We start from the raw sequence: 22,135 nt of genomic DNA on the forward strand, positions 1-22,135 counted from the left end.
TGCCTTTCAGCGTTCAGGACCTAATTATAGAGGTGAACAATTGCACGGTCAATCTCATTCCTACCGTTTATTTCAAATATGTTTAAATTTTTATTTATATGCCAGGAGAATCTACTGTAATCTAAGAACGTTCTCCAAAGGAAAAGATGGCTCTTGAAAACGAACCTAGGAAAGATTAAAAATGGTTGCTTTATGATCAGAATAACTACATTGAAAATCCATAGCCTGTTTCCAGTCATTCGACCGGGTCAGGAATGGAATAAATAAAGCCGCCATCTAGTGGTGAGGATAGGAATTATGCCGGCTGCCGAAGCCTGTCGCACTCCTCTGGGACAATGATTAATGAATGACAAATGAAATTAAATGATATTGGAGAGTGTTGCTGGAATGAATGATGACGGCGAAAACCGGACTACCCGGATAAAATCCTGTCTCGCCTTCGCTTTGTCCAGCACAAATCTCACATGGAGTGACCGAGATTTGAACCACGGAACTCAGCGGTGAGAGGCCGGCGCGCTGCCACCTGAGCCACGGAGGCTCCTTTGTAAGTACATTATGAGCAGTAAAATCAATTGGTCTCACCTCCTTTTTCACCCCACCGCCGTTAAGTTGATTCCCCCCTCTCCCAGAAGAGAAGGCGTGTTTCTTTAAGTTTAAAGGAGATTCCAAATACCAATGTTCACGTCTGTTATCTTCAGTTTTGAGATATAAGTATCCCTATAAAAATAATTCACATTTTTTTCAGTTTCTTTCACACTCCCCCACCCGCCCTTAAGTGAATTTTCCAGCAAAAAACACTTCTTTCTTTATAGTAAATGATCTTCTAAAAAAATTTTCACGACTCTAGCATCTTCACCTTTTGAGATATGTGTCCTCATGACAGGAATTCAACACATTTTCACTCCCGCCCCAAAGATGATTCCCCGCCTCCCAAAACGCATTTTTCTTTGTTTTTAAAGGAGATCTAAATACCAATTTTCACGTCTGTAATAACGTTAGTTTTATTAGATGTAAGCTAGTATCCTCATACAATTAATTTAATTAATTTTTCAATTTTTCACCTCCCCCCCCCCCACCTTCATTGGATTTTCCGAGAATACATGTTTCTTTACTTTCAAAGCAGATTCCAAATACCTAATTTCACTTCTGTAACATCTTCAGTTTTTGAGATATCAGTATCCTAATTAAAAGAATTCAACCCCATTTTCAGTCACTTTTACCCCCCACCCAAGTGGTTTTTCCGAAAACTAAAAATACATGTTTCTTTTAGAGATAAAAATACCATTTTTCATTTCCGTAACATGTTAAGGTTTTGAGATATACTGTAGAAATTCTCATTTTAAAATTTCACCCCCTTTCTAGTTCCCCTTACGTGGGGTTTCCAAAAACAAATCACCTATGTTTCTTTACTTTAACAAGAGTATCCAAATGCCAGCTTTTACGTCTGTAACATTTTACGTTTCTGAGGTATATTGTAGATATAGTCTTTCTAAAACTCGCCCCATTAATTGGATTTTCCAAAAACAAAACAAAAAACGTGTTTCTTTATTTTTGAAGGAGATCCCATATACCAGTTTTCAGGTCTGTATTATCTTCAGTTTCTGAGACATAAGGCATTCAACCCCTTATTCACACTTTTTCACCCCTCCTATTGGGATTTATAGAAAACAAAAAATACGTGTTCCTTTATTTTTAAAGGAGATTCTAAGTATTAATTTTTACATCTGGAAACTTTTAAAGTTTTGAGATATAGATACACTCATTTTAAAAATTCAACCCCCTTTTCACCCCCATTACTTGGATATTCCAAAAACCAAAAATACGTGTTTCTTGATCCTTAAAGGGGATCCCAAATACTAATTTTCAGGTCTGTAATATCTCCAGTTTCTAAGATATAAGTATCCTCAATAAAGACATTCAACCCCTTTTCCACCCCTCCTATTGGGATTTGCCGAAAACATAAAAATACGTGTTTCTTTATTTTTAAAGGAGATTATAAATACCAATTTTTACATCTGTAAACTTTTAACATTTTCAAAAACAATAAAATACGTGTTCCTTCATTTTTAAAGGAGATCTCAAATACCAATTTTCAGGTCTGTAATATCTTCAGTTTCTGAAATATAAGTAGCCTCATTAAAGGCATTCAACCCATTTTTCAGCCTTTTTCTCCCCTCCTATTAGGATTTTCCGAAAACAAAAAAAAAATACGGGTTTCTTTATTTTTAAAGAAGATTCTAAACGCCAATTTTTACATCTGTAAACTTTTAAAGTTTTGAGATATAGATACACTCATTTTAAAATTTCACCCCCCTTTTAACCCCCTTCGACGGAATATCCAAATAACCTCGCTTAGCGAGCACCTACATTGTAATATAAATGTATCCTCAAAATTTCATTTCATTATGTCCAGTAGTTTTGGCTCGGCGATGATGTATCAGTCAGTCAGTCAGTCAGTCAGTCAATCAGTCAGTCAGTCAGTCAGTCAGTCAGTCAGTCAGTCAGTCAGTCAGTCAGTCAGTCAGTCAGTCAGTCAGTCAGTCAGTCAGTCAGGACAAGTTACTTTTTATATATATAGATTATTTCAGGTTCGTAACATATTACAGATTTGAAAACCGGTATTTGGAGTTTCCTGTAAAAGTAAAGACAAATATTTTTTTCGAAAAATCCACTTAAGGGGAACTGAAAAGGGGGATGAAATTTTAAAATTAGCGTATCTACAGTATATCTCAAAAGCTTAACATGTTACAGACGTGAAAATTGGTATATGGAATCTCCTTTATAAATCAGGAAACACGTATTCTTTGGTTTTCGGAAAAAAACTTAACGGGGGAGGGGATGAGGAATTGAGGAATTAGTTGAATGATTTGTATGAGAATGTATATACATACCAAAAAATCTAAAGATGTTACAAACGTGAAAACTGTTATATAGAACCTCCGTAAAAAAAAAGAAGAAACACGCATTTGGTGGGGTAATTAACTTGGTAGGAGGGGAATGAAAACGGAGATGAATTATTTTTACGAGGATACATATATCTCAGAAACTGAAGATGTTATAGTCTTGATAATTGGTATTTGGAAGCTCTTTTATAGAAACGGGTACTGTGTTTTTGTTTTTTTTTTTGTTTTTTGATAGCACGTAGGTGGGAGTCCCGTGGCGACACTAGGCCACTCTACTCATCTGTTTCAGCGAAGTGTGAAAAATCACATCAGCACCAGCACGATACACTAGCGGGGAAAAATCGGCTCTGTCGAGGCGAAACAAGTTCACCTGTCAGAAAAGAAAACCCCTCATCGCTGCGCTGTTAGTAATCAAATTTAGCTAGTGCTAGTTGGCAAGGTGGGAGATGGTAGATGTTGATGTATTGTAAATTGCAAGAAGAAGAAGGCAAGTAGTGAGGGCAAGGCGATTTTTCTTGATGGGGTGACTAGGGGACAATAAGTTGTCGGGGAGGCATGGCTGGGAGATGAGTAAGGTGAGAAGAAAGAAGGTTGAGAAGAAGATAGAGTAGTGCAGGGTTGTTATTACTGGGTTGAGGAAGATGGGGAGTAAAGCTGTTGAAATGTGGTGGTGGAGAGCTTGGTTTGCGGAGGTGCCTGGCGTTCTTGTAATGAGACCGTATGGCCTTCTTGATGAAAGGGCACCCTGGGAATGAGGCCGCATGTTTCCCCTCACAGTTCACACACCTCGCCTGGTCACGAGGCACCTTACAATCAGTGTGGCGATGGGAGCCACCACACCTATTGCACCTGGTGGAATTGGTGTACGTCGCAGCTGTGTGGTGTAGCTGGAGGCAATTATAACATTGGACGACCAGGGAGGGGTGAGGGTGGGGGAGGGTTGAGGCGGTGTTTGTTTTTGGAAAATTCACTTGCATATAATACAAGGATTGGCTTGCTACAATGGACCACTGCTACAATCATAACACAATTCCGCAACGAGATGGAAGAATTTAACTCTCTCGATGGCAACGGTGCAACACATATTTATTTATATTATAAACCCAGTAAATTTGAAATATTTATGACTTAGTTTTATATTAACGAATAATAACCACCTCTACTGATACTCACTTTGCGACACAGTGAGCAGCAGTTAGCGCCCAGTTCTCACTGATGATAGCAGCTCCACAGATGTGACGACCTCGTAGCTGGAGCGACAACTGTAATAGTAAATGCTGTATTAGACACCAATGGTAAATAATGTCCACCATAACACAGCATTTAGTTGTGATGAACAAATATGCTCCAATCATTGAATTCAATCATATACTTTTCATTAATACTTATTTTCGTGCAGTATTTTGCAGTAATCTGTGTTAACTTTTAAAACATTCAAACTGAAATAATTATTATGTCTGTCTGTCTGTCTGTCTGTCTGTCTGTCTGTCTGTCTGTCTGTCTGTCTGTCTGTCTGTCTGTCTGTCTGTCTGTCTGTCTGTCTGTCTGTCTGTCTGTCTGTCTTGCCTTCTTTCTTTCTTTCGTTCTTTCTTTCTTTCTTTCTTTCTTTCTTTCTTAATCCTTTTACCCTCCAGGATTGGTTTTCCCGCGGACTCAGTGAGGGATCCCACCTCTACAGCCTCAAGGACAGTGTCCCGGAACGTGAACTTTGAGTTGGGGATACAACAGGGGAGGAAGACCAGTACATCGCCCAGGCAGCCTCACTTGCTATGCTGAACAGGGGGCTTATGAGGGATGGGAATATTGGAATAGATAGGCAGGGAAGAGGGAAGGAAACGGCCGTGGCCGTAAGTTAGGAAACATCCCGGCATTTTCCTGGAGGAGAAGGGGGAAACCATGGAAAACCACTTCGCGGATGGCTGAGCTGCGAATCGAAACCTCTCTACTCAGTTGAGCTTAGCTTCCCGAACCTGGATCTTTATTTCAGCGGTCATTACGGTACAGATTTTTATATTAAACTATAGAGAAAGTCCTGTAAATACACTCGCTGTTGTAAAGCGACTGTCTAACTTTTCATCAAAGTCTGCTAACAGTTTAATTAGTTCAGTGTAATGTCCTCTATATCTGAACTCACTAGCCACATTGTGCCCACAGAATGGTAATTCTTTCTTTCCCAAAAAGCATGTCACCGCAGTCAGCCGTTTCAGAACTTCCAGATTTTTCTTAACGGCTTCATTGTGCCTCAGAACATTGACCTGCTTCTACTTATCCACTTGTAAATCTATCCTAGTTTTACCAAAGGTACCTAAGGATATCCATGCGTCAAGACCACTGCTGTGGACTGGTTACATTATTATCTAGCGACAAGACCACTGGTCTAGCTAAAATACCGGTTAATTTCACACCTTCTGTACGTAATACAGGCTATTCACGTCACGAAGACATCCGATAGTCGCCATGACATTTCCTAACTTTGTAGTTTCGTTATTTTCACTGAATGTGGAAGCCCTGTGATCACATGCGATTCGAGCTCTATCGGAGACAATAGGAAAAGGCTCCGGTCAATAAGAACAGAGAAAATGGTTGGCAGACTTGCTGTATTAGTGGCCAAGTATTATAGTATGATGTAATTTGAAGCATTCATCAATATCATAATCTCATACCTGGTATGGAAAGTCCCGAATGGAGGCTGCTGACCCTCCTACAATTTTCCCATCCAGGCGAGGGCGAGGAAGGATCTGGCCTCCTGGAGCACAACAGACATGAAATGAAGACAAGCGTGAAAGCAGTACCTATAGACTGTATACATAATGTGAACGTGTAACTCAAAATTGTGAGAAAACCGCAATACTAACGTATTACACATGGAAAAAGTCCCCATCTCAAGAATACTAGAAAAATATTATTTGTTAGCTCATGACAACCCGCTTCGCTTGGTGTTCATGTACATCCGTGCGGTTTTCTCAATATAATACTGAAGACGTGAAAAAAAATCTTTTTCTGTTTTTTTCTGTTTTTCTTTTTTTGGTGTTCATAAATATCTTACATTGTAAGTCATTTCATGAAAATACACTCTTATACGCTTCATTTGATATCTTCCTTTCTGGCGAATGCACAAACACATTTTCTGCTTGCCCGACACGGGAGAAAGCAACGTAGAGTTGACAATTTGTGAAACAGGAATCCTTCAAATTAACTCCCCAATAGTGTAACATTTGTACCTGAGCCTTAATGATAGTCATAGCTATTATCACGTTAAATTGTAATCGATTGAAACAAAATGACAAATCATTTGAGATCAATGGAATTATTAGTGTAAAAACGTACTTTCTTTTTCCTTTGCCGGTTAGCTTTACTGTCTGAATGATGTTGTTAAGAAACTGTTTCAGTAGGTAGGCCTATCTGCTTTATATTCAAGAATTGCAGAAAATACTGACGGATGTACTCAAGCAGCAAACGGTTCTGCTAGGGGCTTTACGTCGCACCGACACAGATAGGTCTTATGGCGACGATGGGATAGGAAAGGCGTAGGAGTTGGAAGGAAGCGGCCGTGGCCTTAATGAAGGTACAGCCCCAGCATTTGCCTGGTGTGAAAATGGGAAACCACGGAAAACCATCTTCAGGGCTGCCGATAGTGGGATTCGAACCTACTATCTCCCGGATGCAAGCTCACAGCTGTTACGGTTCTGAGATCACCATGCTCCTGCGAGATGAATCAAAGATGGTATATAAAACCAAGGAGTACACATCACAGTCTTCTAGAATACATTCTTACTCCGATCCTTCCATTACATTCTCACTCATTTTAATAGATTTAATGACGACGTCAGCCGCTATTAAGCCCCACATCCCAAACCACCGCAGCTACAGACACGCAACCACTATAGTGTACGCTGAGATAATCGAGGCTAATACCACACACACAAACACCCGTGGCCTGTAGTGGGTGGTTGTGGCTGAAAGGCGAAATATACAGACACGCACACACGTCTGTGTATGTATAGTCGGCTAATTTCAAACTACACAACTCCCACATCACCACAGCTACAGAAACACAACCCCTATCGTGCACGAAGGGAGTCTTGAGACTACTGCCACACTCAAACATCAGTGGTCTGCGATGGGTAGTTGTGGCTCCAGTGTGAAATATACGAACACACGCGTCTATTTTTATATAAATATAGTCGGTCTGTTTAACCCCCATATCTCCCACACCACCACAGCTACCGACACGCAATCACCATAGTGGACAATGAGAGACTCGAGGCTACTACCACACACAATCACCAGTGGTCTGCATTGGGTATTGTGGCTCCAAGGTGAAATATACGGGCACACGCGACTATTTTTATATATAGTCAGCAACTTTCAACCTCCACATCACCACACCACTACAGCTTTCGACGTGTAATAACCATGGTTCACTATGGGAGACTTGAGGCTACTACCACGCACAAAACCAGTGGTCTGCGGTTGATAGTTGTGGCTGCAAGGTGAAATATACCAACACACACGTCTATTTGTATAAGAAGTTGGCCACTTTCAAGCCCCATATATACCACACCACCACAGCTACTGACATGCAACCACCAGAGTGTACGATATGAGACTCGAGGCTACTATCACACACAATCAACAGTGGTCTGCGATGGGTAGTGGCTGCAAGGTTAAATGTACGACTACACAGTCTACTTTCTGTTATGCATTGTCAGCCACTTTCTACCTCCACATCTCCCACACCACTACAGCTGCCGACACGCAACCACTAGAGTGCACGGTCGGAGACTCGTGGCTACTACCGCAAACACACACCAGTGGTCGGCGATGGATACTTGTGGCTACAAGGTGAAATAGACTAACACACACGTCTATATTTAGATGTAGTTGGCCCCTTTAAAACCCAATGTATACCACATCACCACAGCTACCGACACGCAACGACTGTAATGCATGATGGTAGACTCTAGGTTAGGCATCGTCAATCGAGAGCAAAATGCCTTCGGAGAGCAGCTTAGCGAGCAAGTAGGGGAAGAAGTAGGGGAAGTCCATGACGTAATGCGTACTGAAGGCCAGTGGCGCAAAGGTCTAACACATCTTTCTTGACTGGTTAGATAACGACAAGATACGCGTGAACTCGTGTGAGGTGCGATTCCGTATTATTCCAACGTGCAGTGGTTAAGTAGAGGAAAAGTTTTACATCGTTTCTATGCTCTGAGGAAATAAATAGCTATCTTTCTGAAAAATGCACATTGAACCGTGGCATTTCTAGTACTGAAGATCTCACAGCCACCTTAATGATCTTAATTCCTCCTTATAAGGTAGAGATCTTATCATTATTCACTTCTTTGATGGTGTTAAAGCTTTCGAGCGAAAAGTACTACTGTGGGAAAGTCAGTTCAAAAATAAAGACAACCCATTTTCCCACTTTGACTGCGGAGTTGTGTCTAGCTCCAAACTATTCCGGTAAAACATTAGTACAGAGGTTTTAATGTCACTATATGACGAATTTGAGAGTAGGTTTCACGATATTCAGGCATTAGAAAATGATCTGCAGGTGTTCGCTACGCCCTTCTCAATGGATGTGCAAACTGTTAGACCAGAACTGCAGCTAGAGCTGATTGACTTACAGCACGATACTGAAATGAAAGGTAAGTTTGCAAACACAAACAGTTTGACTGAATTTTATGTTCGTTTTCCACGGGAGAGATTTCCTAGATTGGACAAATTTAATGCACATATTTTTTAAATATATTCGCATCAACTTATTTATGTCAAAAGATGTTTTCATTAATGCAGATTTGTAAATCGAGACACAGAAGTCGGCTCACCGATGAAAACTAGAAATGTGCTTTGCGACTTGCCAGTACGCAAACGATAGTGTCAAACATACAATACTATCTAAACGAGCCCAAAGGTCCCGTGAAGGAGGAGTACACCAGTGATATTTTTTTTGTTTTTTTTTTTGCTAGTGGCTTTACGTCGCACCGACACAGATAGGTCTTATGGCGACGATGGGATAGGAAAGGCCTAGGAGTTGGAAGGAAGCGGCCGTGGCCTTAATTAAGGTACAGCCCAAGCATTTGCCTGGTGTGAAAATGGGAAACCACGGAAAACCATCTTCAGGGCTGCCGATAGTGGGATTCGAACCTACTATCTCCCGGATGCAAGCTCATAGCCGCGCGCCTCTACGGGCACGGCCAACTCGCCCGGTGTGATATGTTTTAGTTCGTGTGCTTAATACTTTTTTTGTGTCATAGTCATAAATGCCATACAAATATTGAAATGTACGATAAAGCGAGTGCAAAGAATGTGTACAAATCACACAAATTGTATTTTCTTTCGGTGAATGTACGTGTCCCAAAGCTTCAGTTTATCGTGAAAATGTATTTATTCAGGACATATTGCACACTGCTGTATATTCCTTTGTCAACGAATAATTTTCTTGTCCTGTTATACTCTGTAATCTGTGCCCTGTTCGTCTCACATGATACATGCTCCAAATTATTATTATTATTATTATTATTATTATAGTCGTTGTTCATATGGTAACATTTCCGAGCGGGAAGTACAGTACGGCGACGGTATGCAACCCGCCTGACTGCTGCTCTCTTGTCACGTAACAGACAGCCGTCCACGGCAGAGCAAGTAACACCTGCTCCCTAGAGCATCTACGTGATGAGCTGATGACGTCTGCTCTAGGCTACTACCACACACACAAACACCAGTGGTCTGCGATGGATAGTTATGGTTGCAAGGTAAAATATACGGACACACAAGTTATATACCTATATATAAATACAGATTTCATTAAGTCCTTTACTTGCTTAAAATAGTTAACTGTATTCGCCCGTAGATCGGTCTATGAAAGCTCTCTCCTCTGATCTTTCTATGCCAGCCCGATGGAGGACTCTGTGAAAGTTTTCTATACAGATCTTTCTATGTTAGTCCGATAAAGTAAAGTTAACTCATGTCCTCATCCTGAGGTGGCACAGCTCTTTCTATGCATACCTCCAATGGACGTGCGCTGCTTGTACCATTTCAACCACATATCAGCCCTCCTGCCATTCTTAAATATCTTGCAGTGCCGGGAATCGAACCCGAGTCCCTGAAGACGGCAGCTAATAACACTAACCGTTACCCTATGGAGGCGGACGTTAGTCCGATAGCTGGCTATATTTCAAAAAGTCCTCTGTTATGAAACTTGCATTCAGTTTATTATTCAGTGCTGGGTTATTAAATCAAGCACAACATTTTCCTGCAGAAATGGTAAATGAACATTTTAATTAGTGTTGCCACAATGGTTTGGTTTATTTTCCACATCCTCCAGTAAACGACGTACTAACAGGTATGATGCTCCCTGGTAATGATTTAATGAGCCATGTAAGGTAGTATAATAACGCAATGTCCTATGCATCCTTCTCTGCCAACCGTAGCAACTCCAGGATTACGTCCTTACTGTTTTAAGATTGAGGAGATGATTTATAGGTACATTTCAGATTTACTGCGTTCTGAAAATTGCCGTATATTATACGGCAATCTTTATGGGATAGATTCAAGTCTTTTAAACATAAAAAAATTCTATATATTGCCAAGGTTCAAAAATCCATATGTATAGTCACAACGGGACAGGTCAATGAAAGTAACAAAATAATATAGTGCGCTGTAAATCCTTGGTCTCGCCGGCAAAAGTGTAGTAATATAATAATTTACTTCTGTTGTATAAATGAAGAATCATACGAAAGAATTTTCCACTCTTGTTTGACGAAGTTAAAACTGTTGTGATTTATTAAACATTTTGGCTAAAAAGACCAATAGAAGGAAAGGAGGAAGCTACCCCCCACGACCACCACCAACCCACGCACACCCACCAACAAGAATACTTTATTTTTGTTTAACATTGATTTTCGGGAACTTACGCGAATCCGATTCTTACAGAAATAGACGGTGTTTGAGAGCTTTCTATGATGGATATTTTGAGCCCAAATCCGAGGTTGTGGCTTTATCCTTCCGGGAGGTACGCCATTCATACAGTATATGTGCGGAAAATCGTAAACAAATCCTGAGAGCTCCTGATCCCCCATTTAGTTGCCTCTTGTGACAGGTGGGATGTACCATGAATGTATTCTACGCGCGCACCCTCAACGGCACATCAGGAAGTGCATTCGGCCGCAAAACTGGACGCCATCAATTGCGGACCCGATTTTCGGGGACACAATAATGCCGCAATTTTCCCCCGAAGGCAACAAATGGAAGTGAAGAAGAGTGTAGCAAGTATTTATGACCAAGAAGAATATTTTGATAAGTCAACACATGAACATAAAGATTGGGAAATTATTTTACAAAAGCACACTGCTTTAAGGAACTGAAAGTTGGTATTGGCCACCTTAACACAGTAGTAATGTTGATGTGACGCTACATTACAAGAATAGGCTTGACTGGAAGAGGATATAATAGAGAAGTATTAAGTATCGACACCGGGTTTCATCTTCTCCTTACCTCATTATCACCATCATCACCAGGCACGCGTGTCACCCAAATGACTCTTCAGAAGCCATCGTGGAAAAATTATCATCAGCCTTCCAGCACGTCACCAATAATGAAACAAACATTATAATTGCAGGGGAAGTTAATTGCCGAATTGAAACGCCAAATCGCAAATTGGAATTGCTGATACAGACTCTAAAAGAAGAAGGATTCAAATGAGCTAATAAGAGAGAAGAAAAGACATATTTCGCATACGATGGTTCTAGCGTCTACATATGACCTCTTATCTTAGAAAAGAAATAAAAATACAGTATCATGAACAAACAAGAGATATTCTAGCATTAAAAATACCCACAGTTCTAGCCCACCGGACAAGCAACTCAATGTTGAAAGCATTCCAGGTATATGAGCTACGAATTTTAGGTAAATAAAATATAATAAAGTATAAGAATACATTCTTTATTATTCCCAAAAATTACAATAATTTCCTTAATCATCCTTAGCCGGCCGATTAGATTAACAGCTTGCCTTTTCATACCACTACGAGCGCTAATGTGAGTCAATGTATTGTTACACTTAACCTTAAGTACCACTACGAGCGCTAATGTGAGTCAATGTATTGTTACACTTAACCTTAAGTACCACTACGAGCGCTAATGTGAGTAAATGCAGGGTTTCACTTAAGCCCTTATATCTACATTCGGTGCAGATATTTTTCAAAAATCAAAAAACTCATGAGAGTTTTGAACCAAAGAACACATTACAGAAATAATTATGTAATTTGGCTAGGATTTGAATAAAAATGAAAACGAGCTAAGAAAAAAGCGATTTCACGCCGTTTTTCCGAAACTGCATTTAGGCCGCAAGTGATTTTCTAAATTTGTTTTTTTGTTTCCCGAGCCCTTTAGCTCTTCAACTTTTGGTACAATTGAGGAAATTGCTTAATTTTACGTTTCTCATAGTATTGGAACCCCTACTTTGAGTGCTAAGAATTTTTTTCAACATTAAAAGAAGCTCCTATACAACACAGTAATTGCCTTCTCTATGCTGACGATCTAAAGATTTTTAAGGTGATCAGTAGTGAGTTGGACTGTAAGTTACTACAGTCTGACTTAAACCTCCTAAGTAACTGGTATAAAAAGTGGCTGCTTGGTTTGGATAGTTCAAAATGCAATGCAATTACATTTTCACGTAAGACGGAACCAATAAATTACCCTCACCAGTTATGCAATTTCCAAATAGCTCGTGTGAATGAAATAAATGATCTTGGTGTCACACTTTCAAACTGCTACGGTCTTTCCTTCGAGAAATATTTAGACAATATTTCTAGGAAAGGGTTTAAATTACTTGGATTTCTGAAAAGAAACTCTGCCGAATTTGTTTCTCCTAGAACTCTAATAACTTTGTTTTTGCACTCTAATCAGGCCATCGTTAGAATACTGTTGCGAGGTGTGGTTAACTTCTCAGCAGTATTTAATACAAAACTTGGAAAGAGTCCAAATAAAGTTCATGAAATGGATCAGCTACAAGGGTTTGGGTATTTCTCCGTCTTCTTCCGATTACGAGTCTTAATGTGAGACAATGAGCGTGAGGACATCGCACTCACGCCGCAGATGTGCCAATGCCCTCTTTCTTTATAAGTGTCTGACTAGAGTGGATTGCTCAACAATAATGGAGCTGATTCCATTACATGTTCCTCGTCGCAATACTAGGCAAAGGTATATTTTTTCATCTGCCCAAAGTGAGAACTGTGGTTCGGGCTAACTCAAGGCTTGTGAGGGCACGAACATCACTGAATGAGGTGAGTGAATCAGTGGACCTTTTTTACTCAGCCCCGCCTAAAATCAGACGTGCCCTAATGACCTCACGAATGCAAGGCCCTATCTGTAAGATATGTAAATATGTAAATGTTACTAGGTGTCGTTTAATTATGTCAGTTATTTAAGGAGATGTATTTATTTATTTATTTATTTATTTATTTATTTATTTATTTATTTATTTATTTATTTATTTAAGGTGTATTTGTAGTATATTATGTTTTATTGAATAATCTTTAATTGGGAAAATAACCTCCTGTTGATAAATAAATCTATCTATAATAATTATAATAATAATAATAATAATAATAATAATAATAATAATAATAATAATAATGACCGCCTCTGTGGTGTAGTGGTTAGCGTGATTAGCTGCCACCCCCGGAGGCCCGGGTTCGATTCCCGGCTCTGCCACGAAATTTGAAAAGTGGTACGAGGGCTGGAACGGGGTCCACTCTGCCTCGGGAGGTCAACTGAGTAGAGGTGGGTTCGATTCCCACCTCAGCCATCCTGGAAGTGGTTTTCCGTAGTTTCCCACTTCTCCTCCAGGCGAATGCCGGGATGGTACCTAACTTAAGGCCACGGCCGCTTCCTTCCCTCTTCCTTGCCTATCCTTCCATTCTTCCCATCCCTCCACAAGGCCCCTGTTCAGCATAGCAGGTGTGGCCGCCTGGGCGGGGTACTGGTCATACTCCCCAGTTGTATCCCCCGACTAAGAGTCTGAAGCTCCAGGACACTGCCTTAGAGGCGGTAGAGGTGGGATCCCTCGCTACGTCCGAGGGAAAAACCGAACCTGGAGGGTAAACAGATGATGATGATGATGATGATAATAATAATAATAATAATAATAATAATAATAATAATAATAATAATAATAATAATAATAATAATAAGGTCTTGTAGGGTAAACGTTTCCTGTCGGACGAGAATGTGCAGCTGGCGGTTACGGACTTCTTCACACAGCAGGACACAATGTTTTACTATATGAGGATGTTCAACCTTGTGCGTCGGAGGAATGAGTGTCTCAATGCTCATGGCGATTTTGCCTGATTGGCGTTACGATTCAGGACTGTACGGGTGTCGAACGGAACTATTTGATCACCGCTTATATATGGAAGGGATTAGATCACGTTTCAACAGTCAACCGTTAATCATCATAATATGGACAAATTTAAGTATCTAGATGAAAGTATTGAACCAGCAGGATTAAATCAGCAACCAAATAAAGAAAGAACTACAAAACTTCAAGGGGCATACAAAATTACGTGGAACAGATAGTTTAAAAGAACTATATCATAAAGACAAAATTATATTACTTTTTTATTGCTATTGGCTTTACATCGCACCGACACAGATAGGTCTTATGGCGACGATGGGACAGGAAAGGGCTAGGACTGGGAAGGAAGTGGCCGTGGCCTTAATTAAGGTACAGCCCCAGTATTTGCCTGGTGTGAAACGGAAAACCATCTTGAGGGCTGCCGACAGGGGAGTTCGAACCCACTATCTCCCGAATACTGGATACTGGCCGCACTTAAGCGACTGCAGCTATCGAGCTCGGTGACAAAATTATAACACAGTAGTTAAAACAGAAGCACTTCATGCATCTGAAACTATTATATCTGGTGGTAAATCACTAATAAAGATGATCGAAAAACAAGAAAGGAAAGTCTTCAGAAAACTCTTAGGCCCGGTTTCTTCAGCGAATGTTAAGTGTTAACTCTGCTGTTAAGGAGACTTAACATATCATTTAACAAAATGGTGGTCTCACCAAGAATTGTTAACTGTAACAGATTGTTAATACTTGTGTTAAATTAACCTGGCAGCAGCCCTGTGTTAAACCTCTTAACAACTGCTAAAATTTCAAAATGGAGCCATGTGGAAGACGTGAGTTGGAAGCTTTACTGCTGTATGAAGACTATTTATAAACTGAAGAAGGCAAAGGACGACCATACTAAGAAATAACTACTTTCTAGAGTTGCCAGAAGATATATTTCTAATTACCAAAGCCATAATGAACAAGATACTAGACGATATTGAAAATAGGTTAGAGTTTCCAACAGTAATGATAAATACCATGAGGCAGGAACCGCTTCGGACTACATGGGGTGATAGATCACTAAAATGCGAACACATTTTACTCAAACTTGTCAGGTCTGCAACCTAATAATTTCCAAAAAGTGTATGAATCCTCTGATTCTAATGCTACACCTATGTACTTGACAGCTGCGGCCGCCAACAAGTGGGACAGTGACCAAGTGGTCATCGTACTTGTCTCCGAACCGCGACAACGAGAGTTCGAGTCCCGCCGGAGATACACCTTCTTTATACAAATGAAATCATTGTTTCAGGGAATGTGAAGGTAAAATGAATGATCAAATTGCAGTGGAACTTTATTTTCTACCTCAAATTAATATATATAAAAAAGAGATCCAGCAGTAACGTTTAGGCCTATATTAATTTCAGGTAGAAAATAAACTGTACTGCAATTTGCGTAATATTTTGGTTCCAATTTTTATCTTAACGTTCCCTCAAATATTAATTTAATCATCGTCGTCTTCTTATTATTATTTATCTGTTTACCCTCCAGTGTCCTGGAGCTTTAGACAACTGGGAAGGATGGCCAGTACCTCGCCCAGGCAGTCTCACCTGCTATGCTGAACAGGGGCCTTTCTGGGGGATGGGAAGGAAGCGGCCGTGGCCTTAATTTAGGAGGGGAAGTGGGAAACTACGAAAAACCACTTCCAGGATGGCTGAGGTGGGAATCGAACCCACCTGTTGACCTCCCGAGGGTGAGTGGACCCCGTTCCAGCCCTCGTGCCTCTTTTCAAATTTCGTCGCAGAGCCGGGAATCGACCCCGGGTCTCCGGGGGTGGCAGCTACACCACAGAGGCGGACAGGGTCTGGCCTCTACTTGTTAGATATTATGCTTGAGACACTTTTCATGTAATTGTAGGCGACTGTGTTCACGAGTGCAAGAAAAAAGTGAGTAGAATCCTGCAAAGAATTCCTGCTGCTACTGCAGCATTAACAAGGCATTACATTATTTTCCCCGCAATAAAATAACGCTCGAAAACCATTCAAAACACATCAATTATCACATTTTCCCGGTGATAAGAATATAAGAGTAGGCTATATCGAATGTTGTGATATAACAGTCCGTTCTTTCATTTTTTTCAGCACATTCGCATGATTTTAAATTAAAATTAAATGAAATAAAAACTCGCATTCATCATAACGCTTTTGTTGCCTCTTACTTGATATGTTTACGTCTTATCGGTCACCGCTAACCATAACCTATAATAATGTCAACCATGCGTCGGTGTGACAAAATACTATTTCATCACACCACTAGGAGCGCTTTTTGTAAAAAAACAAAAGACGCTCACTGCCAAACGCGTTCAGAAATCTCACTGAACTGTGTTCATTTGTCTTTAACAATTGTTTCGTAACAAATGTTGGCAATGTGTTCGTGAAACAGGACACTTTTAAACAAAGTGTTAAATTAATAACAATTGTTAGTTAACATTTGTTAAGTAAAATTTAACATAGAGTTGAAGAAACCGGGCTTGGGAACAATATGCAAACATTAAATTTGGATGAAAACAGAAATCACATGAAATAATACAAGTACGGGCCGTGAAAGCATCAACGTTAACACATGAAATCTATCAAGTTACAGAAATAAATCACAGACGCCATCAGGATTACAATTTGATGGTCGCTTATATAGAATAACAGGCTTAGGAAGAAAATTTTAAACTTGGCCTTATCAACGAAAAATCACAATAACTGCCTAAAAGAAATGAGGGAAGACCTAGATGAAACTGGCAATAATGAAGAAGCCACTCAAGATAGAATAAAATTCAGAACCTTAATTCACAAACACAAATTTTCTGTAAAACCCACCCGACTACATAGAGAATGGACTGAACAACGTAAAAGGAACACAGCGAGAGGATGAAGAGGGAGTGGGAAGAGAAAAAGAAGAAAAACAAAAATGTGCTAATAAGTTCAAACGCACTCTTTACTGTAGTCGGGCATAACGAATCAAAACAACAACAACAACAACAACAACAACAATAATAATAATAATAATAATAATAATAATAATAATAATAATAATAATAATAATAATAATAATCAAATAACTGTATTCTTATAGGAAGGAATATTGTTCTGCCTATCTTAAAAATTGATTTTTTTTAAATATTGAACCGTTGGAGGTCCAAAAGGTCATGGGTTCAATATCTGGGTGAGATTCTGCCAAGAACATGATAGTAACTCGTGACGATACTAAGATTGAGTAATACAATTTTGTGTGATATACAGACGTAATTAGACGGATTTCCCAGTTTTATCATCCAGATATTTAATCATCATCATCATCATCATCTGTTTACCCTCCAGGTTCGGCTTTTCCCTCGGACTCAGCGAGGGATCCCACCTCTACCGCCTCAAGGGCAGTGTCCTGGAGCTTCAGACTCTTGGTTGGGGGATACAACTGGGGAGTATGACCAGTACCTCGCCCAGGCGGCCTCACCTGCTATGCTGAACAGGGGCCTTGTAGGTGGATGGGAAGATTGGAAGGGATAGACAAGGAAGAGGGAAGGAAGCGGCCGTGGCTTTAAGTTAGGTACCATCCCGGCATTCGCCTGGAGGTGAAGTGGGAAACCACGGAAAACCACTTCGAGGATGGCTGAGGTGGGAATCGAACCCACCTCTACTCAGTTGACCTCCCGAGGCTGAGTGGACCCCGTTCCAGCCCTCGTACCACTTTTCAAATTTCGTGGCAGAGCCGGGAATCGAACCCGGACCTCCGGGGGTGGCAGCTAATCACGCTAACCACTACACCACAGAGGCGGACCAGATATTTAATTTGTTGTAATATTCTGATAATAAAGTGAGGAACACTTAGTACTGAAGTGAACCTGTCGTTATCAGCTTTGTCATTGATGATGTACTCTCTATGTAGTGTCAATGACTCTGGATAGGACAATTCACAGGATAATGCCATTTAAACAATATTCTCGAGAGACAGCCGAGACACGGATACATACTTAGAAATTGTCGTAATTCTGAAACTACAGTATGCAGATAGCTTTGTGGCTCGGGTGCAATAATTATTCAATGCTCTACATTTTTACATTACGTAACTCATTTACCTACTGGCTCGCTTGCTTTGCTGAAAGTTGCGAGTTCGGTTAACAAGGACGAACACAATTTATAACGTAAACCAGATATTTACTCAAGGAAAATGAAGCAAAACTACAAGGGGGGGGGGGGGGAACTATTTGTAACCGAGCGAATTGTCTACGCGATTCGAGTTACATTCCCTTGCATGGTGGGTTCAAATTCCAACATCAGCAGCAATGAAGATGGTTTCCCAGGGATCTAAATTCTCATCAGGTAAATCCTGGGGATGTAGGCTTACCTTAATTGAGACCATGATCACTACCTTCCTCTTTCTCGTGTCGCCGAAAACTATCGATGTGTTTGTACAATGTTAAAGCACGAGTAAAAAAGGAAAAAGAGAGACAGAGAGAAATAGGATTGACCCTCACCAGACAGACAACACCTACAATTAAAATTTGAAATTTCAAAGGGGAAAATTGCCATACATTGAAAAGAAATCGATTTTGATTACTGTAGGAGGTGAGTACAAAGGAAAGTCCAGAAATGCTGACATATGAAAGCTCAAACGTACTGTTAGTGCTATATTCAATATATGTGTTCTAGTTTGCTAAGAAGGAAGCCATTCCTTTTTCTGAGTCGACTCAGTTAACATAACTTTGAAGTTTTTCAATCTGATGAAATGTAAATGAAATGTCGTATGGCTTTTAGTGCCGGGATATCCCAGGACGGGTTCGGCTCGCCAGGTGCAGGTCTTTCTATTTGACTCCCGTAGGCGACCTGCGCGTCGTGATGAGTTTTTTGTTTCAATTATTATTTTAAATTAACACCTTTTCACTGAATTTTGTCACAGTGAGTTGTTTTTTGCTCCGCATATTGATGTAAATATTGTATATTTGTGCTAATTTTATTTCCGTCTAGGCTCTCTTTTGTTTGTTTTTTCATTTGCTCCTTCATTATGTTTTTAGCATTTTTTCAACTTATATTATGTTAATTATTTCAAACTCCCCTCATTTTTCACTGAAGATGGCTCCAACGAGCCGAAACATGTTTAAATTTGTTTACTCCGTCTAATGACGGAATATTTATTGTATTGAATTAGGAAGATACTCTCATTTTTCACCTTTGTAAAGATGAAATGATGATGAAGACAACACATACACCCAGCCCCCGTGCCGTTGGAATTAACCAATTAAGGTTAAAATCCCTGACCCGGCCGAAAATCGAACCCGGGACCCTCTGAACCGAAGGCCAGTCCGCTGACCGTTCAGCCAACGGGTCGGACTTCAATCTGATGAAACACGAATTATAACACTATAACATACCTGTAAAAATATTAATCGAAAACCTCCCAGGAATAAGAATGTAACCAACAATATTTTTAAAAGTGAGATTTCAGTGGAAATAGGGTGTATCATCACACCTCTGTGCTGTGGTGTCATCTTCCGTCGTCAAGCTGATTTACAGCCAGCAGAACTTTGTCCTCCGTTGTGTAAGTCAAGATGGTGGACAAGTGCTTGTGTTTGTTCATCATCAGGTGCAATTTAAATAACGCCCATAGACGAAATCACATCTGTATTTTGAAATATGTTCTTGATATTGTTACTGTTATTTTTTTTATTACACTAATATGATTTGTTGCAAATTTTTTCCAAGTGCATGTACAGAATTTCTCTTCTGTTACATACGAACGTAAGACATACATGCAGATTATTTTTCACTGTATCACATTCATACATACTTTGTAAAAAAAGTTATAACAATAAAATACTGTTTACAATTTACAATTGGTTCAATAGTGTATACCATGAAATAAACTCCAAAAATAATTTTCCTCTCTCCTGACAAGTGACTGATTTTTTTATTACTTCCTTGTTCCTGGAAGGCCTTCAGTCAAAGAAAAGACATGTTTCGATCTGCAAAAACGTGTTTCGATAGACTGAAAAATTTAGCGACATTCAGGAATCGACTACTGCGTCTGCTTGTTACGAAAGGTGCTACTCATAGGGCTAATCGTGCTTCAACAGCACTTTCTCGCGTAATGTGGAAAGCAATGGCAAAGTACCTCACTCCTCATTTTGCCTAGTGCACCTCGTTTTTGTGTGGCCATCGGTTTTTTCGGTCTCTATACATTTTTGTGATGCTAGAATATTAGGACCTAACCGGCCTCCGGGATGATAATAAATGATCTAACAAATAATCACATGACACTATGATCATTGCCAGTAACTTTACGAGGATACTAACAATAGTCTGCAAAAGTGGAATTTGAAAAGATAAAAATCACAAGAAAAGATCAGGTATTTATAAATTTGTAATAAGATATGTTGGATTGAATTGCTGTATAATTCAATTATCATCATCAGTGTCTAAAGATATTACCTTGTCTATGCAACCATTCTTTCCTGTCCTCAGCTCCTCGCTTCATTTCATAATAAGAACCATAATGGAGTCTCTGTGCCAAGTCTTGAAGGAATTTTTCCCTCGGTCGTCATCGGCCTTTCTTCCCCGTTTTTTTTTTTTTTTTTTTTTTCTATCAGCAGATTGGTAAGAAAGGTGTTGGGTCGCAAGATGTGTCCAGTGAATTCAGCTCTTCTTCTTTTTATCGTTAGCATCAGTTGTCTCTTCCCTTCAGTTTCTTCTAGAACGTTTTTGTTTGTTCTCTTTTCAATCCATTTAATCCTTAGCATTCGTCTCCAGGCTCACATCTCAAACGCTCCATCGTTTCCGGTCCTGGTCTCCGATTGTCCAAGATTCACGGCCATACCATAGAATTCAATTACGGTACCTAAAATTGTGCACGTTACAGTAAATTTTGACCACCCTGTACGATTTCTGTCATGAACATCAATGATTCTTAGCGGCAAATAAGTGAACAGAAAACATTCTATTATCACTAAATGATAGGTAGCTATTCATTTCTTATTATTTTGATCCGTTTGCCCTCCAGGGCTGATTTCTCTCCCGAACTCAGCGAGGGATCCCACCTCTGCTGTCTCAAGGGCAGTATCAAGGGCAGTATCCTGGACATTTGGTCGGGGTGATACAACTTGCGAGGAAGAACAGTACCACGCCCAGGCGGCCTCACCTGCTATGCTGGACAGGGAACTTTTAGGAAATGGGAAGATTGGAAGGAATGGGCAAGGAACGGGGAAGGAAGTGGCCTTGGCCTTCAGTTAGGCACCATCCGGGCATTTGACTGGAGGAGAAGTGGGAAACCATGGAAAACAACTTAGAGGATGGTTGAGGGGGAATCGAATACCACTCTACTCAGTTGACCTTCCGAGGCTGACTGAATCCAGTTCCAGCCCCCGTACCTCTTTTCAAACTTCATGGCACAGCCGGGAATCGTACCCGGGCATCCGGGGGTGGTAGCTAATCACACTAACCACTACACCACAGAGACGGACTTATGCAGCTAAACAAACTATTATGAGGATTGGAACCACGGTAATTAATCAATTATTGGGCGAGTTGGCCGTGAGGTTAGGGTCGCGGAGCTGTGAACTTGCATCCGGGAGATAGTGGGTTCGAACCCCACTGTCGGCAGCCCTGAAGATGGTTTAACGTGGTTTCCCATTTCCACACCATGATGTACCTTAATTAAGGACATGACCGCTTCCTTCCCGCTCCTAGCCTTTTGCTGTCTAATCGTCGACATAAGACCTATCTGTGTCGGTGCGACGTAAAGCCAATTGTAAAAACAAAAACACGACCTAATAGGTTGAAAGTCGGTTTCGATTACAATGCGGTCGTGAAAATTCAATATTCATTGACTTGGCCCTCAATGGGTAACTTAAA

The 22,135-nt window shown here is 40.3% G+C and overlaps 1 protein-coding gene across 1 annotated transcript in view; it reads right to left on the reverse strand.

Annotated features, from left to right (window-relative positions):
* LOC136874362 (trypsin-1-like) overlaps positions 1–14,239 on the reverse strand; it is a 43,160-nt gene extending 28,921 nt beyond the window's left edge. The window contains exons 1-3 of the mRNA XM_068227771.1: positions 14,152–14,239; positions 5,567–5,649; positions 4,077–4,165 (exon numbers count right to left, since the gene is read on the reverse strand). Of these exons, the coding sequence (XP_068083872.1) occupies positions 4,077–4,165; positions 5,567–5,649; positions 14,152–14,239 (260 nt within the window). The remainder of the gene's footprint in view (positions 1–4,076; positions 4,166–5,566; positions 5,650–14,151) is intronic.
* Positions 14,240–22,135: the final 7,896 nt, after the last annotated feature.

Source organism: Anabrus simplex, chromosome 5 (genome assembly GCF_040414725.1).
Source record: "Anabrus simplex isolate iqAnaSimp1 chromosome 5, ASM4041472v1, whole genome shotgun sequence".
NCBI classification, from domain to species: domain Eukaryota; kingdom Metazoa; phylum Arthropoda; class Insecta; order Orthoptera; family Tettigoniidae; genus Anabrus; species Anabrus simplex.